This window comes from Moschus berezovskii, chromosome 22 (genome assembly GCF_049115385.1).
Source record: "Moschus berezovskii isolate FMDL1 chromosome 22, NW_MosBer_1.0, whole genome shotgun sequence".
NCBI classification, from domain to species: domain Eukaryota; kingdom Metazoa; phylum Chordata; class Mammalia; order Artiodactyla; family Moschidae; genus Moschus; species Moschus berezovskii.
The window spans coordinates 54,745,211-54,771,275 of NC_142481.1; the positions used below are offsets into that span (position 1 = coordinate 54,745,211).

General features: G+C 47.7%; 1 protein-coding gene across 1 annotated transcript in view; it reads right to left on the reverse strand.

Moving 5' to 3' along the window:
- Positions 1-23,869, reverse strand: part of CDH13 (cadherin 13) — a 1,084,595-nt gene extending 1,060,726 nt beyond the window's left edge. Inside the window, exon 1 of the mRNA XM_055413053.2 lies at positions 23,686-23,869. Within this exon, the coding sequence (XP_055269028.2) occupies positions 23,686-23,730 (45 nt within the window). The 5' untranslated portion in view covers positions 23,731-23,869. The remainder of the gene's footprint in view (positions 1-23,685) is intronic.
- Between the last annotated feature and the right edge of the window lie 2,196 nt (positions 23,870-26,065).

The window sequence follows — 26,065 nt, forward strand, 5'->3', positions numbered from 1 at the left end:
TAGAACCGTACCTGGCACAGGCCGGGCAATCAACAAATGTGGTCAATGCATGAGCGAATGAATATGTGAACAGATGAATCCCCAGAGACAGTGGGAAAGGGAGGAAAATGTCTTGCACTTCCTTCTGAATTCTTTCTCCACTTCCTGCAGCACATCAAGTACTCCAGAGCCAAGAGGAGGAACACGAGGTGGAGAACTGCCAGGCCCAAGGCTTACTAGCTGCATAGTCATGACCTTAGCTACTTCGCCTGTGTAACGGGCACAGTCTTAGGGCCCGCTCAGTGCTGTCAGAGCAGACGCGGTACTACCAGGAGAGCACTTGGTACAAGGCTACATGGCAGCCCTTACATGCTCCCCATGGTTCATGTTATAATCTTATATCCTGTTCTGACCCCTTGCTGTGCCCCCTGCCATCCAGCATGCAGGGGACTTGTTCTGCATATGGAAAAAAAAATTATTTAAATCCTGGTTCCTCTTTTTAACTGTACAGCATTCACATCCTTACCCACAGCCTGCTCCCCTGGGGATGTTTGCCCCCAAATAAAGGTTGTCAAACATTTTAAATGTTATTAAACTGTCCAGTAAATGGGAATGCCCAAAGAAGAGAGCCAGTCAATCAGGATTATTTGAGAACTTCAAAAAGACAGAAGGAAACCATTATTAGGTTTAAGAATATTGCGTTCCCTCTCCCACACAGCCTTTATCTAAATCTTCGTTTAATTGGCAGCCTTCAGCACTGTCAGAATTGCATTCTGAGAAGTAGGAGAAGTTTTCAAACATTTATGCAATGTTATATGCTTGGCTCACAGCTGCTTCTAGGAATGATCCCTTCTGCCAGGGATTTGGGGATGCGATATCAGCGCCGCTGCAGGGGCTGGGGAACTGACCTTGAACCAAAGAAGACACTGCCACCACCATGTAAACTCAAACACACCTTCTGAAGTTTGAGGCAGAGAGAATAGGACCTGCAGCCTCCCCACACTAAACAGGTGGCTCCTTGAGGTCAAGAGTTAGTCCCTTCCATCTCATATCCTCAGAACCTCCCCGACTGCCTTGACAGATCATGGGCATACACAGATGTTTCTGGAATGGCTAATGAGGATCTTTGTGGTTTTACATAATAAGAGAAACCGGCACTCAGGCCCAAGTGTTTCTCTCCGAGGGGTTCTCATCAGAGGCTGGGTTGGAAGAGAAACTTGATTTCTTCCCATCTCTTCCCCTAACAACCACCCCCGACCACTTTGCAGCTGACCAACAAGTTTCATGTATGACCAACAAGTTTCAGAAGGATTGTATGATACCTCCTGATCTTTGATCTGTCTGCTCCTCTCCTCTCTCAGTGCCTTAAATGGGGCCTTCAGCCTTCTTCTTTGGGACTATTGCAAAAGAGTCTCCCATTCACAACCCCACGCAGGAACAAGCATGCTGAGTGTTAGAGTGGCAGTGCTTGACACTGTCATCCTGCTGCTTACAAATCTCTCATGGCTCCTGCTGTTTGGGACACTGAATCTGTGGAACAGTCTGGAATCTCCCCCTGCTGACCTCACCTACGTCTCCAACCCCGCTCACTGGGCTCCAGTCACATCAAGCAACTCATAGCCCTCCGAAGCCCTGACTGCCAGCTCCCTCCCCTCCATGCCTTCCTTCTGACTGAGGGCTTTGGGCAAGCACATCCCACCCCACTTTCTGACTGCCTATTTCCTGCTGATCCTTCCTGGCCCAGTTCGAATATCTGTCATCTACCCTAGGAAGCCTTCTTTAATCTTCTCACTATCCTCCCCCAGGTAAAGGACAGCCACTGCTCTGTGCTCCCAAAGGGACTGAAGCTGATTATCATTTCTTTATTTTTTTAACTTAAATTCTACCATAATACTACTTGGGGCTTCCTGGGTGGTTCAGTGATAAAGAATCCGCCTGCAATGCAGGAGACATGGGTTCAATCCCTGGGTCAGGAGGAGGAAATGGCAACCCACCTCAGTAATCTGGCCTGAAAAATCCCACAGACAGAGAAGCCTGGTGGGCTACAGTCCATGGGGTTGCAAAGAGTAAGACACAACTCAGCGACTGAGCTCGCACACACACGCATGGTAGTAGTTTGCACAGGGAGTGTGCAAAGCCTCAGTATATAAGTTCAGTATTTTCCACAAGGTGTCATGCAACTGGGGTCAAAAAATAAAACACTATTGGGTTCTCAGAAACCCCCTCCTGCCTTTACAACCACGTTGGAAAACTGGTGATGCCAAAACCGAATGCTTTTCCAAGTGGATGAATGGTCCCAGGTCCTTTCATCCTGTCTTGACAATGTTGACTGTTCAGTCTGTTTCAGCTTGTGAATCATAAGATCCTGTGCTCAGGGACTACAATCCTGTTACCTCGTTATTACTGTTCCTGTCACAGAACTGGCATGTGACAAGTTCTCTGTAAACGCTGACCAATTGAATGAGTGAATGAGTTAAATGAACGCATGAGAGAGAAAGGTAAAGAACGTGCGCTCCCAGTTTGGATAACGGTCTCGGATTTCTTCCGATCGATGCTTTGCGCACATTCCTCATTTGGAAGCCACAGTAGTGGCACGATTTTGGGTTTCCATCGAAACTCACAAAAGACCAGATGTCCTCTAGAGATTGTCAGAGAAAAAAAATAAAGGCTTAAAGGTCATCTGTTTTAATCAGGAAAACCAGAATTCTAGGAAGAGCAGGCTAGTTAAATTGGTTTGACAGTCAACCTCAGCATCAAATGCAGCTTTCAGCGTCTTCCCAGATTGGTTCATTTTCCAAGATCTGTGATTTTTAAATGAGGAGTAGGATCAAAGGTCAACCTTACCCCCTGGAGCACAAGCTAAGTATGTTCTGTAATCACATCACAGAGCAAGCTTCAAAAGCCCACAGTGCAGTGACGGCAACCACCTGTCTGTCTTCGCACCAGATGAATGGCTTTCTGATGCCATTAATCAGAAAGGTAGCTGAATAAAGAGCAGCCGATGCTTATTTAACCAAGCTCTCCTCATCCTGTCACGAGTGAGAAGCACATGCACAGTCCTGGCCCAGGTGAGAAAGGAAACCTGCTGGAAACTGCCAGAAGCCTGTTATTTTCCTGTAACCTTTCAGACCCTGGAGGTGTCACCAGTGACAGTCAGGAATGACAAACAAAATAATGCTTTTCCAAAGCACAAGACCCCAGGGAAATGGAGATCCAACTCTACAAGGTACCCCCGCCTCCCCAGAACCTGAGCCTGGTTCGGGACAATGGTCTCCCTAGAAAATGCTGTAATGTTAGCATGTCCTGAGAATTGTTCTTTGATGACTGTGCCCAGCAGAGGAAGGCAGAAACAAAAGGCTGGCCCAGCAAGTTGTTGCTTTCAAAGTGCAAATCGGAACTTACAGCCTCCAGGAAGATGAAAGTTCAGTTCAGTCGCTCAGTCATGTCCCCCTAATTTGTTCTGATTGGACAGAGCTGGTCCTGCCAAAAGTCTCAGTCATGTCCGATCTTCCCTCCAGGCCAGGATCACATTGCCAGCAGCCTATTCAATTGTTACACCAATGACCCATCCTAAATCTGAAGGTCCAAGGCCAGAATCACTCTGCCGCTGAACCTGCTGGGAAATCACCTGCTGTAGTTTCTGCTGTCAGAGGCACTGCAAGGAGAGGCTGCAGATAGCAGGGCAAACCGCAGGGTGGGAAGAATGGGAAGCTACCAGGCCCAGCTCTACTCCCCATGACTTCCAGAATAGCTTTCTTCCAAAGGCTTCCCCTCTCTGAGCCTCAGTCTTCTCATCTGTAAAGTGGGAAAGCCACACCCTCCTGATTGAGAACTGAAACAGTGCACAGCAAACTCTTTTCTCTGGGCTCGAGAAAAGGAGTTCAGTGAACAAACACCGCCTCTCCCTCCCTACACAGCTGCAGCAATAAAGAGTCAGGAGAACCAGATTCGAGTCCTAATTCTGCCAATCATTTGCTGAAGAAGAAAGGTCTCTGGGGCTCAGGCCCCTTATGGCAGACCTCACCTGCAGGCTCCTGAGGGTGGAGCAGAGATGAAGGAAGACACTCAGTGTGAGCAAGCCCCACAGACGGTGAACTCCTCATCTACAAGGTGGGAGGAATCAGTAACTCCGGCATTCAGAGACTTGAGCCAGATATTCCGTATGTAAATACTTAGCTGGAGTGCCTGACACAGAGATGATGTTCCATAAATGTTACTTTTTAACTGAAGTAATCACTAGGGTGTCATTTAATTAAATAATAATTGTTAGAGCACAAATGATGATGACAGTTCTTAGCCTCACCATGGAAGCAAATTAAAGTTCTGCCCTTGGAGAGACTGCATCAAGCTAACCACATCTCCCTGGGGCCCCACCTGCCAGCAGGGGATGTGTCTAATGAGGGGTGCTCTCTCCGACTCCGCCCCCACCCCCAAAAAACAACCATGCACCAGGTAGAGACCTGCAGCACCAGATAAGTCCCCTTAACATCGAGAGAAAGCCCATTCCAGCCTGGTAAAACACACCCTTCAATTTCACCTGTTGATCTGTTTCGTTTTTTAACTTTCGGACATAAGCTGCTTGCCACCCTGCACCCCTGGGCCTCCAACCAGCCTGAACTGGTTCTCCTGCAGACTGGAGACTGGGACAGTGCCTCTATTACCCAGTGTGCAGGCTGATTTCTACACTGTGCAAAATCAATCCCGGGTGTGCAATTTCTCTGGCGGCTCAGCCTCGGAGAGAATGCTTCCTTGGCAAGTTCCTGGATCACCAAGGGCAGGAGCGAGCAGGCTTGCCAGCAGCCAGCCCTAGAGAGGCAGGGAGGTTTGGAAGGACAGTGGCTAGAGATCAGCGCTGAGTTGAACTTCATCCCACCGGCGGAACATTTAGGGGCTCAGATAATCCTGAGCCAAAATAGCCAGGGTAGGGGTTACACTCAGGAAGGCTAAGTGACTGGGTTAATAAGGCTTTTAGGATTCCTCACGCCGAGTCTGCAGAGCGCAGACTTCTCCAAGCATCAATTATAAGAGCATAAAGCTTTCCAGAATGGAGAGAGGGCGCTGAGCTCACAATGCTTGCTTGGGGTCTGATGGATCTTCATCTACCCCCTCTGAATCTTCCAAGCGCTTCATTACTTGGCTCCCTCAGCTATCCTCCAGTGCCTTCCAAACTCCTCCGAACTTTGCTTTAATGAGCAGCCTCTGTTTATTAACTCTTTGGTCAAAAAGAAAAAAAGAAGTGAAACCTAATGCATCTCATTTCCTGCAAATTGCAGAAGGTTAATCTCCATCTAATGAAGCTATGCATAGGGTGTTACACAAAATCTGTTTTCTCCTGAAGGATGGGAGAGCTGACCACTTGCTGTCCCCAGCAGCATGCTGTTGGGCTTCCAGGAGTATGTTCTTAGGGCACGTTCAGTAACTGAGCTTCAGTTTCTTGATCTATAGTTTGGGACTGTTTCCCAAGTAATAGCATTTATTGTGATGATTAAGACACAAGATCCCTGAACTTCCCTAGTGGTCCAATGATTAAGACTCCACACGTCAACTGCAGAGAGCACAGGTTCAATCCCTTGTTGGAAAACTAAGATCCCACATGCCATGAGTTGAGGCCAGAAAAAAACAGAAACACCATGATCTCTGCTCAGTTTGAATATACAGTGTGCCAGGCGTTGTGTTGAATTTTCTAGGCAAGAATACTGGAGCGGGTTGCCATACCCTTCTCTAAGGGATCTTACCAAACCAAGGAATCGAGTCCTTATCTCTTGTGTCTACCTGCACTGGCAGGCAGATTCTGCACCACCACCGCCACCTGGGAAGCCCCTAAGAAGCCCCTGGGATGGAGCTACCACTATTCTCCCCCATTTAACAAATGAAGAAACGGGGACAAGGGTTCTGAATAGGATTTGCTCAAGGTAAAACGGCAGTGGGAGCTGAGAGTCAAGCCCAGGCAGCCTGGTGCCCTCATTCTTAACCAGCAAGTGCTTCTCCTTTTTCTGTTTCTCCGTCACTTCCCCACTCCTTCCCTTTGCTGTCTGACATCCCTCCTCCTTTCTAACGTTTCATCTGTTCCTTCGACTTGTGCCTGTCTTTAAGTTTGTACAGGGCCACTTCACAGGTTCCCCCTACAGTGCCCCCCAGTGCAGCTAAGCTGTTTCTTGACTGCAGTGGCCTTCTCAAAGAAAACCAGTGGCCATTTCTTCTTCCTGCAGAATATAGTACTTTCCCCCAGCCCTTCTCTCTTTACCTTCTAAGAGGTCTGCAAATTCCTCCTTGAAATTCCCTCTTTCCTACTTTGACATTGTAATAGTCTGTATTTCTTCCCCCTCTCATGGTTACCAATCCATTCCCCCATCATCCATTAATTTATCTGTCCATCCACCCAGTTCATTTAACAACTATCTGAGCTCAGATTCTCTGTAAACTCGGACAAGTCATTCACTTTTCTCACCATCTATTACCTCACCTATAAAGCAAAAATATTAAAAACATAGTTTATAGGATTGTTGTTAGGTTTAAATAAGACAGCAGGTATAAGGAAACCTGGCTCAAAGAGGTACTCAACACATATTAATTGTCTCATTGCTAACTCTCTCCCAATCAACCTTTAAGTCCTGAGATCATTTCTGGCATGCTTTTTCTTTCTTCCCCACCAGTCCATTCACCAGCAAGCCTCTACATCTGGTCCTTTCTCTTCCACACTTCTTTTGACCTTCATTAGCTCACAAGCTGGACTTGCCTTGGGTTTTTCTGGACCCAATCCATCTTTCACACCGCCCCCACATTAATTTTTCTGAAATATTATTTTTCACTTTGTTACTTCCGTCTTCAAAATCTCCACTGACTCTCTAGTATCTATTTATCCCATTTTTTCTTCTTTCGCTTTTCAAGGTTATTATGTTTTTCATTATAAATGTAATACACACACATAAATGGAGATTTATAAACTGAAAGGGGGGGCGGGAAATCACTCAGAAACCCATCACATGAACAAAGCTACAGTTAGCATTTTGAAAAATAGCCTTTCAGACTCCACACCTCTTTTCCATATATAGAGACTTTTTGCTTAGTAAGAATCCTATTCCACACACATTCAATTCAGTATTCATTTCTCGCCTTTGTGATTTTTTTCACGTCATTGCTGTCTTCATAACTTTCCCCTTTAATGCCTACGTAATATTCCATTGAGTCACTTAACCAGTTTCCAGCTGCTAGAAATTTAGCTTATTTGTCAAGCACTTAGGAGAGCCAGGCACATGGCAAATACTCAATGAATGCTGGCCATTGTCATTATTTCCAATTTGTGCCGACACATATTTGCTGAGAAGTATTTCGGCACATCTTTTTCTGTAGTATTTAGCTCTTTAAGCTCTTTAACTTCTCAGATGTAGATTACAGGGCTTTACTGTTTTTGTGCCTTGTGATACTGATGGCAGCATGTGCTGACATCTCCCCACTGACAAGGCCATATCCCTTCTGGCTGGTCACTAATGGACCCAACTTCCACTGCACGAACCTACAGCTCTTTACTGAGGGCTTTCTCTGGAACAAGAGTCCACTAGTGGGGCCAGCAGTCCACTAGCGCTCAAACTCGATGCCACCTGGGGCAGTTCCAAAACAATGCCCACCTAGATTTGCGGCACAGAAACTGAAGCCCCCATACCCGTCAGGTGGGATGGCTTCCAGAGGTCCCGTGTACCTGCGGAGCAGCTGTCTGAGCAACAGGCGCTTCACGTAACTGCCTCCCTTCCTTGCTTTGCTTCCCCACCCCTCTACAGCTCTCCCTGGCTCGTCTCCCACATGAAATTGACTGCATTCAAATTCTCCTCTTGGAACCTGCTTCTGGAAGAACTCAGGCTGAGACTGTGACACTTACAGTCAAATGGTTAACAGCCATGCTAACACCTGTCCATTTACCTCTTCAAAGAACCAGCTTCCACTTTCCAAGGTCTCATGGTTTGCTAGACCAGGGTTTTACAGGACTGTCCTGAATCCCCATCCCAGTCATATCAGATAGGTGTCATAGCCTTCATTTCAAAGACCTGGCAGCTGAAGCACAGACGGGTTAAGCAACTTTGTCCATGGCCACACAGACCTGCAGGCGCAGAGCTGGGATTCAAACTGTAATTCCACTTCCCCCGAGGCCTGAGCTCTCAACCTACAAGGTGTCCTGCCAGGCACTGCCCCATAATGGTATTAAGATCCTCCCCCGGGCCCTAGGCAACCACTAACCTACTTTCAGTTTATATGGATTTGCCTATTCTGGGCAGTTCTTTCCATTTCACAGAGTCATACAACACTCAGCATTTCGTGTCAAGGACTGCCCAAGTCCAAATCTCAGCCTCAGAGCTACAGAGCTGTGTGGCCTTTCTCAAGCTCCCCTGGAGTTTCTCCGTCTGTAGAATGGAACTAAAATCATACTGGAGATACCAGAGTCATTGGAGGATTGAATGTGCTAACCAGTACATCTAAAATACTCACACAGGGCTCAGCTCACATTAGCACCACTGAGATGTCAGCCTCCATTACTGCCACGACCTTGAGTATTACTAGTCTGCTGTTCCTCTGCCCCAAAGTGTGTGGCTGGTGGTGGGGATCCAAAGATGAGCAGAGACCAAAACAGAGCTCTTGCCCTCCCCAGAGCACGGCCTGGTGGGGACTGTATGATTGGGAAACCAGTTTAAATTAATGCATAGTCTTATCACGTGCATATTTAACTTACTGAAATCCAGATCTTTCACTGAAAAGAGAAGGAAAAAGAACAATTTAAATACTGCAATTAAGTTCTGTAAAATTATATCGTGCATATATCCTCTATTACGCACTGCACATCCCTGCAGGCATTTATACAGTGTTATGTATTGATTACAGTAAGGGTTGCATACACAAAACCGAACACAGTGCAATTTAATGGGCAGCTTAAGAGATCTCAAGGTTAATGAAGACTCTGTGTTTGCCTTAAACCTTGACTGTGTAATCTAACCCTTGGGTAAAATGTGACTCTATTGTGTGTCGACAACAATAATTCACAGTGATTCCAGATAAACGAAATCAGCCAACAAGTACCAGGCGGAGTCGGGTGTTAGGCTGCGGTAGGTTCCAGCTGGTCAACGCCAATTTGCAAAGCACCGCTTCTGCCCTCCACAAGTCCACAGAATCATTTTGAAAATAAACCACATAAACATATTCGTAAGGGGTTGGTGAGCGGCAGAACTGGGTGTGGGAACCAGGTGGAAATGATCTCTCACCTACCAGCAGGCAGGAGAGGCAGACACGAGAAGGGCGGCGCTTTCTCCTGCCCCACCCTTGACCCACCTTGTCATTCTCCAGAGCACTCACCACCACCTGGCAGACACCACGTATCTACCTGTTCCTTTATTTCTGTCTCTCCCCCAACCAATATGGAAGCTCACTGGGGCAGGAACTGTGTGTACACTGTTCACGTCTGTATTCTCAGTGCCAAGAAGACATCTGAGTGCTTTGAAGGTAGTCAGCAAGATCTGCTGGTGAATGAATGAATGAGGGTAATTATTTAGACAGCCTCTACTTTTCTTCCATCTTCTGTCATCCAAAAACCCAGAGTCTGTTCCTCCAATCTCAACTCACTTGTTCCTTAATTATTCAAAAGTAATGGGAAAACATTACACACCAAAAGGGAGGTCCTAAGGGAGCATTCCAGGGCTTTGGCATACTGGTACCATCTAGTGGGAAAGAGCATATTTGCAGGTGGGCGCTAAACTGAATTTGGAGGGTTGATAAAAACAACCACCACAACTGTTTCCTTTATCATTACCTCTACTGAGGAAGTTTTCCGTAACTCACAATGGTTGCAACTGGAATCCCTTATAAACTCATGTTCTACCCAGGGCATACACTGCCCATCCAAGCACCTGCCATGCCTCATCATTTTTCTGCTCAAGAACTTTTCCAAAATCATGGTTGCCCCCAGGGTCACAAAGGCTCAGCAGGGAAGACAGGAATTTTGGCACCAGAGACCACCCTTGACCGATGAAAGACAGACATAGGTACCCAGCCTCCTATCCTGCAGAGGGACCATTCTAAAATGAATTTTACACAGCTCTTCCAAGGGCCCCCAGCAGCAGTGAGCCTCAGTTGCCCAGGACAAAACCAGCTCAAAGATACGCTTTTTAATTGGCTTCCCTTCTTTCTTGTTTCACAGTTCTCACTTCCATGAACTGGAATTATCTCTCAGATCAGCTCCCTGCATCGAAGCCTGTGTCCCCATTACTATTTGGGGAACTTGATCCAAGATACGGGGTCTAGCACCAAAATACCTTTGGGTGATAAGAAAGCCTTAAGAATTAGAGTCAAGATAATTACTGTAAAGCTTAAATATTGTATATTTTAGAGCTGGTCTAAGAATGCTTTTGAACTGTGGTGCTGGAGAAGACTCTTGAGAGTCCCTTGGACTGCAAGGAGATCCAACCAGTCCATTCTAGAGGAGATCAATCCTGGGTGTTCTTTGGAAGGACTGATGCTAAAGCTGAAACTGCGATACTTTGGCCACCTCATGAGACGAGTTGACTCACTGGAAAAGACTCTGATGCTGGGAGGGATTGGGGGTAGGAGGAGACGGGGAAGACAGAGAATGAGGTGGCTGGATGGCATCACCGACTCGATGGACATGAGTTTGAGTGAACTCCAGGAGTTGGTGATGGACAGGGAGGCCTGGCGTGCTGTGGTTCATGGGGTCGCTAAGAGTCGGACACGACTGAGCGACTGAACTGAACTGAACTGAAGAATTGCTTTCCATAGTTGACTCCCAGCATCTTTACCTTGATCTAAGTCGAGGCGAGTCAACAGTGTGGTCCTAAACACAATTGCACTCATCTCACACGCTAGTAAAGTCAGGCTCAAAATTCTCCAAGTGAGGCTTCAGCAGTATGTGAACCGTGAACTTCCAGATGTTCAAGCTGGTTTTAGAAAAGGCAGAGGCACGAGAGATCAAATTGCCAACATCCGCTGGATCATGGAGAAAGCAAGAGAGTTCCAGAAAAACATCTATTTCTGCTTCATTGACTATGCCAAAGCCTTCGACTGTGTGGATCACAATAAACTGTGGAACATTCTGAAAGAGATGGGAATACCAGACCACCTGACCTGCCTCTTGAGAAACCTGTATGCAAGTCAGGAAGCAACAGTCAGAACTGGACATGGAACAACAGACTGGTTCCAAATAGGAAAAGGAGTGCATCAAGGCTGTATATTGTCACCTTGCTTATTTAACTTATATGCAGAGTACATCATGAGGAACACTGGGCTGGAAGAAGCACAAGCTGGACTCAAGATTGCTGGGAGAAATATCAATAACCTCAGATATGCAGATGACACCGTAAGTGAAGAGGAACTCAAAAGCCTCTTGATGAAAGTGAAAGAGGAGAGTGAAAAGGTTGGCTTGAAGCTCAACATTCAGAAAACAAAGATCATGGCATCTGGTTCCATCACTTCATGGGAAATAGATGGGGAAACAGTGGAAACAGTGTCAGACTTTATTTTTTTGGGCTCCAAAATCACTGTGGATGCAGATTGCAGCCATGAAATTAAAAGACGCTTACTCCTTGGAAGCAAAGTTATGACCAACCTAGATAGCATATTAAAAAGCAGAGACATTACTTTGCCAACAAAGGTCCGTCTAGTCAAGGCAATGGTTTTTCCTGTGGTCATGTATGGATGTGAGAGTTGGACTGTGAAGAAAGCTGATCCCCGAAGAATCGATGCTTTTGAACTGTGGTGCTGGAGAAGACTCTTGAGAGTCCCTTGGACCGCAAGGAGATCCAACCAGTCCATTCTAAAGGAGATCAATCCCGGGTGTTCATTGGAAGGACTGATGCTAAAGCTGAAACTGCAATACTTTGGCCACCTCATGCGTCGAGTTGACTCACTGGAAAAGAGTCTGATGCTAGGAAGAATTGGGGGTGGGAGGAGACGGGGACGACAGAGAATGAGATGGCTGGATGGCATCACCGACTCGATGGACATGAATTTGAGTGGACTCCGGGAGTTGGTGATGGACAGGGAGGCCTGGCATGCTGTGATTCATGGGGTCACAAAGAGTCAGACACGACTGAGTGACTGAACTGAACTGAAAGAAGTACTACATTTCTCATGGAGATGAGAGAACAAAGAATAAGGTCTGATCTCTATCCCTGGGCTCTGCTCTGTTCCAATTTGACCAACTGGTGAGATGGCTAAGGGTTTAGACTAGATGAGGGGTCAACAACCTACAGCCTGAGGGCCAAACCCAGCTCTGTCCATTTTTGTAAATAAAGTTTTATTGGAACACAGGCCTGACCATCAGTTTACATATTGTCTGTTGCTGCTTTTATGCTGCATTGGTAGTGTTGAGTAGTTGCAAGAGAGACCATATATTTACTCAATAGCCCTTTATAGAAAGAGATTACCTGCCTGTGTTTTAAATCATTGGTTGCCATAGTTTTGGATTCCCAAAGGCAAAATTTCAAGGAAAGCAAAAAATAGAGACTGGACAAAGGTTTGCCAACAGCACCTTACCACTAAGGACAAAAATGCCCTCTATGTATTAACCAACTTCATTTCATAAATCATAGGGTGTTTTAACCTGAAAAAGTAGAAAGGTCATAGCATCAGAATAATGAACTTTCCATCCCAAGAGAGAGTAGTGGGTGAGCTCAGAACAACTGCCAAGCCCGTTTTATTTTTTTTTTCACAGCACTATCATTTTCCAAAATTATCATGTTTACTTAGGTTTGTTTTTCATTCTTTTTCTCCCTCACAAGAAGATAGACTCCACGAGGGCAGGCAATCTTGTCTTTCTTAATCACTGCTGCTTACCCAGTGTCAAGCACCATGTTAAAGATACAGTCGCTGATCAGTAAATATTTGTTAAACGAATGATTCAGTCAAGTGTGAACTGTCTAGACTGGGGCAGATATAAACATCCTGAGAGAGGCAGAAAGGTAAGACCATTGTGCGGGTGCTGAGGACGGGGACAGCGGGGAGTGTGTGTATCTGGCACAGGAGCTCTGTGAATGCCCCCTACTCTATCTCCAGGACATGAAACAGTGCCAGCTACATAACAGGTGCTCAACAGATGTTCAATGAATTATTGGCTACCCTAATTAAAGGCCCTTATACTGAATTAAGAGGAAAAAGAAAACTCATCTGATAAAATGCAACTAAACTTCAGTTTGGATTCCCAGGTAGCTCAGTGATAAAGAATCTGCCTGCCGATGTAGAAGATACAGGTTCAGTCCCTAGGTCGGGAAGATCCGCTGGAGGAGGAAATGTCAACCCACTCCAGTATTCTCGCCTGGAAAATCCCATAGATAGAAGAGCCTGGCGGGCTACAGTCCATGGGGTCACAAAGAGTCAGACATGACTGAACCACTGAGCAACTGATCTAGGCACAAACTTCAGTTTAGATTCAGTCCAATTGCAACTCTATAGATCTGAGGGTCTGGATATAGCTACAGGCTGCATATTTCTCATTCGCCTATAGATTGAGAAAACAGTGTTGCGGACAGTGGCACTCAGAAGGCACTGGCTTGGACAGCTGAGTCCTCAGCACTCCCAGAGAGGGATGCCATCCAGCCTCAGGGCTCAGGGGCAGGCAGGAAACTGCCAGAGAATTAACCTGCATGTTGGAATTAGCCTGCAGAGAAGCCACACCTAGGCTGGGTCCTGGCACCTTTGGCGATCCTCAATGGGATGGCTGTTCTTGTTGGGGGAAGCTTAAGGTGTGGGTGAGTTCTTTGTTCCTGGTCAAAAGCAAGGACTCAGCAATAAAGAATACAGATAACCCTGAGCTAAACCAGTTCTGAAGGTTGTAACTGGTAATCCCGAGAGGAGGTCTGGGTCCCAGGTCTCCTTTTAGAGACCGGGAATTCAAAAATGAGGTCACTGCAGGCAGCTGTTTTGACTCCAGGAGAGTCAGAGAACAAAAGAGTGAAAGAAGAGCATTCCTACATCATTTGAGGGGACAAGGGAGCAAGTTTTTGTACATCAGGGAAATATGGAGGAAAATGGACATGCACAGAAATCAGAAAAGCATGGGTTCAAACCCTGGTCCCAGTTCTTAGTGACTGTGTAGCCTTAGGCAGATGACTCAACCACTGTGAACTTCTTTTCATCATATATAAAATGAAGACAAGAATACTTGCCACTAAGGGTTGCAATAAGAATTTGAGGTAATGTATGTAACTGGTACTTAGCAGTAAGTTATACAGCAAGTTTATTACAGTTATTTTGATTTATTTTAAATAATATGCTCATGGTATTGACAAGCATACCCACATACACACTGTCCTGATAAAGCCTCCTGGGAACAGCTACTGGGAAGAAACATCTAGAAGATATGATCTCACCAGATCAAATGATTTTATGAGGCATAAAATCCCCAGGAGAATGATCCTTGGGGAGCCACAGTGAGAACTGGCAAATCCTTCTCTGGGGAGCAAACTTAATTTTTTATTTTTCAATGTTTGTACAGTTTTAAGTACACGAGTATTTTCCCCCTATAAGTTAGTTAGAGACTCAAGACCAAGGCCCCCCACCCCCCAGTACCTTCAAACCATAAAGCGCCTTGCAGCACCATGTGTTAAAGTTAAAGCAACCAGCGTTCCTTAAGCTCCCAGCATTAGCAATTATGGGATGAAGCCATGAGCATACATTTATTTAATGCTCACCAGCACCCTGTTAGGCAGGTATTGGTATTCTCCATTCTTGTTTAGACACAGGAGGATACAGAAGAAGAGGAGGAAAAAAAGGGTAATTGATCAGAGCACGCAAAAGCCTGGGTCAGAATTCAGATTCGATTCTCAAAGCTTCAGAAGTCTCTCTGATGCTCCTAAACCAAGACACCAGCTCCTCTGGGTGCCAAGAGACCAGAGACCCTGATTCACTTCCAGAACTTCCCCTACTGAGGACCAGGACTGTGTAGTAGTACTCGTCTCTGGATCCCCAAATTAGCAGAATTCTTGGCACTTGCCAGAAATGAAGAATTATGGGGAGAGAAGAAAATATGGGGGGAAGAGAGAGGGAAGGAGGAAAGATGGAAGGAAGGGAGAGAAGGTAGTTTGCTCCTTCAACACCATTTTAGCTCCCATTGTTTCCAGTTGTAATAACTACCAAATTCGTATTATTTCAGCTATTTATTTCTTGTTTCTTATTGGCGGCCCTCAGAAGACCACAAGACCCACAAGAACAGCCTTCTTGTCCATCTTGTTTACCTATGAACTCCCCAGATGCTTCCGTAAATACTTAGCGTGTGGATGGCTGTACATCGCTCACCTTCTGAGGATAACGTACCTGTGCTGCTTTTTTTTTGAGACAGCAGTTGTTATACTCTTACCAGAACACCAATGCCCAGCACCCAGTTGAAGATTCTGCTACTACACCACGAAATGTAAGCATCGCCAAGGCTATATCCTATGTCGAAATGAAGGTCTGTTAGCATTCGCAAAGTGATTGCTGAAAGTAGTAGATCATTATTTGCTTCATGTAGGAAATATTTCTAGTGCTGCTGATTGAATGTTCAAGAAACGATTAAAGGGCTTGGCAATGTTTCTCTCAAATATCTTTTGCATGAAAAGCCTCAGAGATTGGTTAATTATAGAGGCGACACATCAGTCACTCCAGGCAAGGGCACTGCCAGGCCCCGCAGTGCCCATCCCTGCTGCAAGCACGGACTGGTCTGCAGGCATTAGCATCACCAGGGCCCGGATGCCTTGCCTAAGGAGCATTGCTGCAGCCTGGCTCACATCTCCATGGAGATGGCCCTCAGACCCCGTTTATGAGGTCAAACGCCTGGGTTCCTTGTTTAGGGCAAACGGTTCCAGCTCTCTGCCAACGGGAGGAGTGAGAACTCAAGCTTGCATCTTTCACCCCTCCCTAGCCCTTGTCCTGCCATCTCAAACCCAGATGCCAAGCCCTGGCAAATTCTCCCCTAAATGTCTCTTGGATGCTCTGAAGAGGTGTGTCTACTTCTCCCATCTGCACTGTCACTCCCTGGGTCTAGAGTCCCTGGATTCTTCCCATGATCGCGGGCCTAGACTGGCTGCTCCTCCAATTCATATCCACTTCCATCCTCCAGCTACACTGCAGCCAAATTAACTTTTTCAAAACAGAAATCTGGCCCTGTCATGCTGGACCCTCCCCACGTTTCCTTCAATGACTTCCCCATTGCTCCAGGACAAACACCCAAATCCTTGAGATGGCTGACAAGGCCCCGGTGGGCCTGGCACCCCCAGCTGCTCCCCACGCCACTCTCTGGGCTGCAGTGTCTCCTGCACAGAGCTCCCCCACCACCCACACCCTGGCGTAGCCTTGCTGCTCCGCCAGACTCTGGCCCAAGCAGCGGCTATCAGGGAAGCCTCCCAGACTCTTCATCTAGATCTGGTGCCTTTCTCATATTCACACATTCATCCATGTTTACTGAGGGCCTACTATATGCCAGGCTCTGTTCTAGGCTCTGGGAACCCAACAGTGATTCAATCAGATGACAACATGTGCTGTGACGGAGCCTGCATTTTAGTAGAGGGGAAAGACGAGGCACCATCAAGCGAAACATACAGACTGGCAGGATCTGACACAACTGTGTTTCCTTCCCTCTAGCAGTTGTCTCAACCCACTCCAGTGTTCTTGCCTGGAGAATCCCAGGGACAGGGGAGCCTGGTGGGCTGCCGTCTATGGGGTTGCACAGAGTCGGACATGCCTGAAGCAACTTAGCAGCAGCAGCAGCAGCAGCAGTTGTCTCTGTTTTGAATCATTTATTAATGATTCCTGCCAGGGACTATCTTGGGGTCTGAGAGCAGAGACTGAATTAGCCTTACTAACAGGTGTTCCTTGAGCGCACAGTAGGGCCTGCCTGAATATCACAGGTGTTTACTGAATCCATCTGGCCCCAGGTGAATGTCCCTGAGGTCAAGTTGCTGGAGTTCTTGGGGCTTAGGAGGGATGATTCTTCACATAAACCTTTAATGTCTCCTTTCCTGCGGACTCTCTGGCTGAAATTTTGAGCCAGAGCAGGAGTCAGCAAACTTCTGCAAAGGGCCAAATAGTAAATATTTTAGTCTTTGTGGGCCATATGGTGTAACAACTCCCTTGTTACAGCACAAGCCCAGCCACAGACAATTATATAAATGAATGGGCTTGGCTACATGCCAATGAAACTATTTATAAAAACAGGCTGCAGGCAGGAATCGGCCCAGAGGCCTGTAGTGTGCAGCCCCTGAGTTAGATGATCCCAGATGCCCGGCAGCCTACAGCAGCTGGAGGCCATGACTGTGTGGCCTAGGTCAGATGTGGGTACCGCAAGCAGGGTCCTCCAACTCTCCACAGACCCTACATCATCAATCGACAGGGTAATTATCTCAGCACCTCCAGTTTCAGGCATTCACAGGCACCATCTCCCACGGCACATGGAAAAGCAGGTCCCTGCCAACCCCCGGGAAGGAGACTTTGGCCTGGAGGCCATGTTAGGCAGGAGTGGAGGCTGCCACACTCCTTGTGGGGTCCCCAGGCTCCCCCAGAGGCTGAGCTCACTTCCTGGCCCGGCCCAGGCATGTGCAGGGCTGCGCTCAGCTCGGCAGCTGCTCCCTCCACCCCAGCCCAGCCCCGCTCCGCTGGGAGACACAGGGGCTTTGTGCTTCCCTGGGGCCCTTTGAAATGAGACGTGACATGTTAAAATGCGCCTAATGCTAAGGCTAATTTTCAGGAATTTGACTTCTGCTGGCAACTGACAGAAGGAAAACAATCCCCCCCGCCTTTTTGTTTGGTGTATGTATGTAGTTATATTTACCCTGATCTTTGGGGTCTGCAGCTACTGAAAACAATGCTTATCTGAGGCTCACCTGCTGGTGTGGGATGAGTGGACAGATTAGTCAGTATTTATGGAGCCAGAGAACATTAATTGCAGCATTAGCACTGCATGAAGACTGTGGTGGGTGTTAACTGCTAAAAACAGTTATAAAAACACCACACAAACTGCAGTTGGCACTAGAGGTGACAATGTCCCGCGTATAAAAGCTCTCTAGACAACAGAGCTACGGAGTCAACATTGCCCTGAGGTTTTAAACGCTCTGAGTGTTAGCTCTGTGCTCCCGGAGTCCCCTGCAGGACTAAGGGCCGGATCTGACGATGTGCTTACTGTGGGTGAGCAAGACTGCTGGAATGGCGACGCCCAGGAGCCACTGTGCCTCCAGGGCAGGGATGCCCTCGGCGTAACCCTCTGTACAGTGCACTGGGGCCTACCTTCTATCCAGGGGTCCCAGAGCCTTGGCTGCTGACGCATAACATTGTTTACGATGCACCAGCACTCAGGTTGACTCAGACCTGCAGTGTGTCACTTCTCTGGAGGTAACGATTCCACATGAAACAGTGACCTGGGTGTTGCGATGCTCTGGGTGGCCCTAGTCACCTAAAAGCTTTCGGTGGTAATAACGTTCTCAGGGAGGAATGCCCCTTGGTCGTGTTCTTTCAAAGTTCACATCCAGGTGGTTCAAACAGAGTGATCGAAAAGGGGCTAGTCCCTTCCTTTTCAAATAGCCTATCACTGAAAAATAGGCAGCATCAATCTGATCGAGCCCCCGATTTGCAAAACCAGAAGTCCCTGATGCAAATGCCGACAAGGGCAAAGAGGTGAGATAAATGAATACAGTGGAATGGGTGGGCAGTAGGGAGTGGCAGGGATTGTGGCCAAGTACAGAGGCAGGTCCGAAAGTGGGCAGCAGTGACTCAGCTCCGGGGAAGTGTGGCCTTGTGGGAATGTGGTTCTTGGGCTGCCTGACCTTCTGACATTTTAAGACATGCAGGAAACATGTTGTTTTTTAAATATACAATATCCTACTTTTCAAAACATTTGGGCCAAACAGGATACATCCATGAGCTACATTTGGCCTGTGGCTTCTACTCTGCAACTTCCCCCTGGAAACAAGGGTTACAGAATTGGAATGAATGGCGTTCAGTCCCACCAAGCAGATATCTTGAAGGTTCAACCTGCTAAGCCAAAAGGTGACCCATTCATCTCCATGAGCCTTTGCTCAGTCTGCACTGCAAGTTTGAAATGTCATTTCTTCTCCCTAGCCTGCCCTTAGCTGTTTCTCTCAGTAGAGAAAGAAAGCACTTTCCACCCTAACCCTAGAATAAACCCACTACTTCATATCTGGTGAAGGTGCAGGGGCTCCCACAGTCCAGCCAGTCATCATTTGTACAGTCTGTGCCGATACGGGGAGCCAGGCCTGAGGTCCCCAGAGGCTACACAGGAGACAAGTGGTGGAGAATTGTATTGGCAGCATCCTTCAGGAGGGTCAGAGTCTCCCAGGCGTGTGGGTACCTTGCTGACAGCTAAGTGGAAACAGTGCAAAAACCACTGGTCATCTGATTGATCCTGCTCAACTGATTATTGTAATTGGATGACAGACCGATATTTCCCTCTCCTTTTCAACTGGTGTTGCAGGGTGAGTGGACCTGGCTAATGATTCGCTTTTCTGGGTAGTGACCTAATAGGGAAGATTACCTCCTTTCACAGGCAGAACTGTGCCTGCCGTGTGTTTGGCTGCCTAAAGAATAAAGCCAGGTTCAACCAAAGTCAAATGCCAGGAAATTTCAGAACTTCCTCACATTTCATATTGCATTGTCTACCAGGGTCTTTGAAACATTCCCGTTCTAATACTCAGAGGGGATAGACAGTTGAAGAGTAAAATAGAACAGAATAACGACAATAGGGAAAAAAGGAAGGAAAGATAATTTGTGCAGAATGACAGGACTTCTCATTGGGGGAGCCTGAAGAAAAGAATTGAAAATAAGAACACTTTAGTTTGGTTTTGAGGGACCTTTTACACTGAAATTCATCAAAATATGAGAGGTAGATTTAGAATTTTGTAATGCTGTGGATGGAGCCCTCTTCTGGAGAAATTTTTCAACAGGTATTAAAACAAGATCAAAACACACAGAGATGAGCCCACACACAAACACAGAAATATAAACGACTGTTGCCTGTTGTCATTCAGATGTGAACTGAATCCATAGCTCATCCTTTTCTTTAGCTTCCACTATACAGAAATTAACTGGACTCCCCAAGCAACTGTCTTTTGGAAGGAGGGAAAGAAAGATATTCTCAAGGAACCAGCTGTACTTTTGCCTCAACAGTGAACTTCAGACCGAGACTCAACATTCACACCCCAATACTGGTACTTTTAGATAATGCAGTTACTGGGTGCATTGGTTTGTTGGGCAATTCTGCTGTAACACAGAGAGGATATTTCTAGGGGAAAAAAATATTTTATTTAATGGAAAACCCACGGGCTAAAGATAGAAAAGGAGAGAAGGGAGGGAGGCAGAACAGGAGATATTACTAAGATGACTGTTGGGGCTTCTAATATAGACTGTGGCGTTACATAAATTCCAGATCACATATTCAGCCCTGCAGTTTATTAAATCTCTTTGGGGACTTGCTAAAAAAAAAAAATTGTTCAGACACATGAACGCTACCACTTTGCAATTTCTTTCGCCACTTATATCTCTGTTTCCCCAGCGCTTTTGGAATCTTACAGGCTGTCACATGTTGAACCCATCTCAGAGCAACAGATCCCTCTGCAATGCTCACAATCCTTCCTCCCCAACGAAAGGGCTCTGCAAGTAAACTCTGCCCTTAAAATACAATATATGAAGTTGCAGGGGCATAAGAAGACACTGATTCTCATTTAACACCCTGAAAATCAAGATTCTGATTCCAAGAAAAACCTTCCCATCTTAAACCAACATCTCAGAATTCCATGGAATAGTTTTAGTCACTTCCCAAGTGACTGTTCTCCAAACCTGAACCACTCCCTACAGTCCTAATTCTTGGGAGATTACTCATTCATTGTTGGAGCTTTTGGCTAGATGCGACACCCAAACTGGGCTGGGGGTGGGGGAATCACATTTTGCAGCGGAATTTCTAGCTCACGCCTCTCTTGATTTGTTTTGCATTCATGATTTACCATAGCCAAACTCCAGAGGCTGCTTCTGGGACTGCCTTTCCCAAAATGCCCCAGGGAAGAAGAGAGGTGACTGCTTCTCTGCTTTGCCAGCTTCCAGTCATTGTTGCTTTGAATTCCTCTTCCCTCTTCCAAAATGCCTAAAACAGCAACCTAGCCAATAAACTTACAGAGATTGATGGCTTCCAAAACCAGACCCAGTGTATTTCAACGGTGGTAGAAAAACACACACATACTTGCCTGAACACCGCTAAGGCCAAGTGACTAATTTGCTTTATTACATTGTTTTTCCCCTTTCTTATGTTTTCTCTCTGCCTGGGGAAAGTTTTGTTTTTGCTTGTAGGCTCAAAGGCTCCCAGACTCTCCCCACCTTTCACCATGTGACACAGAGCTTTGCATTTGAACCTCTTGCTGGTTAACTGATTTGCACCACAATGATTTCCTTGCAAGGCACTATTGCTACCAGGATATCAGTTACTGTCCTAAGGTGGACATTCGCCCTGATTATGAATAACAGTGTAACAGAGAAATAAGCCTCTCAGGGAAGGCAATTGAATTCGAGGTAAAACCTGTGCTTCTCCATCCTAAAGAAACTGAGAGAGCCAACAGCCTTCAAAAGCCACCTGTGCCAGTCAGGTCCTAGGAGAAGAGACACACCAGTTGCTTTATAAAAGGCAACATGTCAGCCCCAAGAGCATAGGAATTGCTGGGTGCTGTCATGTGGTCTGATTTGCTCAGAGGAAGACAGAACCCTGGAATCCAAACTGAGGTCAAACATGTCCATGGAGAAGAGGGCTATAATGTCCTAGGTCAGGGGGTAGTAAGGGCTCCCAGACATGGAAAGCTCTCAGAGTGCTAGGCCTAGTGCTAAACGCATTACCAAGGACATCCTGTTGAATGCAATCCAATCTGCCTAGCAATCCTAGGAAGGTGACAGAATTACTTCACCATGGAGAATCTGGAAGTTCAGAGAGGTTAAGCAAGTCGCCCAGGTGGTACCACTTGGCACATGGCAGAGGGGATCTGTCTGAATCAGAGACATGGTCTGAACCACCCTACTAAATTAGGAGATATATATATATACACACACGTACACATATACACACACGCCTCCTCAGAGATAGTGAAGAGTTCAGAAAGTCTAGAAAACTGGCTCACAGACAGGCACAGGATTTGTGGCAGGACTTAAAGCTACAGGGACCTCAAGAGAATCAGCCCAAAACCCTAGTAGGGAAGAGTATGACTGTAGGGGGCTGTGGATCCAGGGAAGAAAGAAGTCATGAGCTGGAGTGGACTCACCAACCAGGCACCCTACTCTGTCCCCAGGCACCATCATCCACCCTCACCCCCTACACTGAGTCATTACCATGGTTACCACTTCCTGGGACACTGACCCATTTCCTAAGGTGGATACCTCCCCGGTCTCCCCTCAGAAGGCTGCACTGCATCTCTGCAGTCCAGCCAACCCCTGCCTAGGACTCCAGCCGCCTCACCCTCCCTACCCCCCACCCCACTCATACCCTCACACGTGTGTGTGCCGCTTGCCCTGGCATCCAGCAGCCCTGGCCAGGAACTCGACACCCATTCCCAGCACCCCAGGGCACTCCCTGTCTCCTTCCCTCTTCTCTGCCTGGCCCTGCCCCCGATCTCATCCACCCACTTGTAGGCTGCCAGCACATGCCATGTCCCGTAGGCTGCCAGGATGGCCAGGGGGACTGGGTCACAGTGCTGTCAGAAAATGGGCCCCAGAGCAGGGCTGAGCCTGCCGCCACCAGCACCTCCAGCCTGGCCTCCTTTCCTGCACACAAACTTCCAGAGATCTCGGAGATGGTTGCAGAAGGACCAAGTCTCCATCGCCCCCCTCTCCCGGGTCTCCGGCCCTTCCCTGGTGCCTCAGCGCTCGGAGGGTTAACAGGCAGCTGCAGCCTGGTGGGCAAGGCTTGAACTTTTCTCCGCGCTCATAGCCCGCCCTCGGAACACCGCAGAAGCGGCAGTCGGGGCTCGGGGCGGTAGTTCCAGGGGGCTAGACAAAGCGGGAGCCGGAGGGAGGGGGCTTTGCTGGGGCGTGCGCCCGGGCGAAGGGATGAGCTCGGGCCCTTTTGGGCCCGAGGTCAGGAAGGGAATGGACCCCGATGCGGGCGCGGCCGGCGCCTTTGAGCGACAGCGGCAGCCGGGCTGCGGCGTTCGGCTGGCTAGAGGCGCCTTCCTGCGCGCAGCCCGACCGGGCGAGGGGGCCGGGCCCCCCGGGAAGTCGGCGATACCAGGCCGGCCTCTCCAGCCCGGCAGCCCGCAGTCTGGACCCGAGCTGCGCTTTCCCGATCGGCGCTGGGTTGGGGGAAACCACGACTCCTTGGAGTCGCCTCCAACTGAGTCTCGCCCATGAATGAGCCTACAGAGGAGGCGAATCAAAGTTACCCCACTTGATGTAGGCGAGAATGTCGCCCCTGCTTGAAAAAAAAAAGGACTCGGAGCTCTCTCCACCTCTCCTGAACGTATACACAAACACACACACACACACACACACACAAGCCAGAGTAGGAGACCGCCAGCCCCTCCGCCCCCGCCCTAGGATTTCAGGGGCTGGGAATGACCTCCCTTTTGAGCCCCCGAGCTGTATTCGCCTCCGCACCCGGAGTCCCCCGACCCCACAAAAGCCCCCTCGCCCAGCCCGCGCCAGGCAATCGGAACGCAGAATCGGGGCGCGGGGCGCGCCCAGCAGCCCCCTCTTCCCTACCTGGGACAGGAGAACGCACAGGACGAGCGGAGTTGTCGGCTGCATTTTGCCCGACTAGAAGCGCCCGGCGGCGTTTTCATTCATGCACGCGGCTGCACTGAGCATATTTTCCGTGGGAGCCAGGCTTTGAGGAGAGGCTCTGCCTCGCCAGCCAGCCAACTTCCCAAATAGATCAGCGGCAGCATCACGAAAGCATTGGGTAGAGGCTGATGACCAGGACCAATGGCTTTACAAGACGGATTCCTTCATAAAGCTCCCTCGTTTTGCATGGCACATATGGGGCGAGCACCTCGCCTGGCGCGAGCCCCTCGCAGGAGGCAGCCAGTTCGCTTTTTTGGACTGTTGGGGCCCAGCCCCACAAATCACGCTGGGCAACGCCAGCTGATGCCACTTTTCCAAAGAATGGAATTGCACCGGGAACTGGCAGCCACTTGCAGCCCAGTGCAAGAGATTCTCTTTATTAAAATGTTAATAAGATCCACTTTATTTCCAATAAATCAAATAAAATGACCCCAGCAGTTCCAGTCCTTTCTACGCCTGGAAAGACTTGGCGGTGGATTTTTTTTTTTCTTTTTCTTTCTTTTTTTTTTCAACGTGGCCCAAGTTTTGATGGTGTTTGGTGTTTCCCTGCCATCTCACAAATCACCAAGACGACAGATCAATTCTAGCTTGCAGGAAAAAAAAATCCATCAAGGGGCAATAGATTTTATTAACTGCGCAGGTGAGAGCCTGACTGGCCGCCCGCTCCACAATTGTGCATCTGGCACCAAAGTTGAGGCCATGATTTGAGGAAACTTTTTTTTTTCTCTATCTGGATGTGTTCTTTCAGAAGCTTCTAGCTATCTCCAGGGATTTGGAACAGTAGTAGCCACTGCTCAAGAGATTTTATAAGTGGTGTGCTTTGGGAATGAGGGTAAGAGGGATCTTTTGGTCTTTCACAGTAGGAGTTTAAAACTGTGTATTAAAGTCCTTGCTTTGTCATTTCCATACAGCCTCCTCCTAAAACAAATTTCAAGTTTTTTTATAAAGGACGGTTTTCTGATAGAATTTATGCAACCAAAAAATATCTGGGTCAGGAGGAAAAAGTCAGAAAACTGAAATACTAAACCCAAACTCTAATGTATTTCCTCCTATTTGGATCTGAGATCCCCAGTGGCCAAAGCAATAGGAGAAACATGTAGACTACATATAAGACTACTAGTTCTTATATGTGCAAGTAAACAAACACCTTCTGCCATAATTTCATTGACTCTAAAAATTGTACTAAATGTATGATGTGACATCTAATACAGCAGCACGCTGAGCAACGGACCATGCTGAGATCTAGCAGGCTGGGCTGTATTCCCCAAGTCTGACACAGGCCCTGAAACATGGAGACGGTCATAAGGGTATTAAATAGATGTCTAGGCTTAATCAAGAAGTAGCAGAGGGTGGGGTGGGGTGAAACATCTGGAGCGACATTTCCTCAGTTTGACCCCCAGCTCTGCCACTGGAGTTTCCCACTCTCTGTGCCTCTGTTTGCCCACTGGTTAAATGAAATATACATTGTACCGAACTCATAAGGTTGTTGAGGATTAAGTGACAAAATAACCACTCAATAAATGTAAAGCAACGCACTTTTTAAAATGTCTTCCTTGTCAGCAGTTCAGTCACAAGGTCATCTCATGTGGTCCCAAGGTCACTGATCAAGATGCAGTGCCATCTGACCACCCAGCTGCATTAGCCAACACTGGTCCAAGAGATGGCAATGTTGGCCAAATACCACCCCCCCAAGAAGAGCCCAAAAAATGTGGCGGCGGCTGCTGCTTCCAGTCTCTTCAGCTCTCCACTGTTCTCTTTAGGCACCCACCTCCATGTCTCTGAGAAGTGCAGTCAGCGTTGGACAGCTGATCCGATTGTCCCAGCTTGGAACCCACATGTGTGGAGATGCCTCCCCAGATTACCTACCAACAGGAGTAAAATGGGGTACTCTGAAGTCAGACAGACTTCAGATCAAAGCATCCTAGAGTACCCTAATTTTTATCCATTCCAGGGCAGGCACCATCTTGTCAATCAGAGGCCCACTGGGTTGAGCCCATGGATTCAGCAGACACACAGACAGAGGGAAGAGGACAGCTTGGGAGATGAGCAACCATGACAAGGGGTAAAGAGGGCAGAAAGATGATGCTGCAGCCACTTTTCCACAAGCAGCCGCTTGGGCAGGGAAGCACACTAAGGGTAGGGTGTGCCCAAGGTACAAAGCAGCATTACTGATTTCATTGTTCTGCTGGCCCTTTCTGTGGGCTTCCTGCCCCATCTCTCTTACTGCTCCTCACCAAACAGGTCCAGCTTTCCCCCTTTTTTGCAGGTTGGCACTTGCCGGCCCCCTTGTGCTTACATG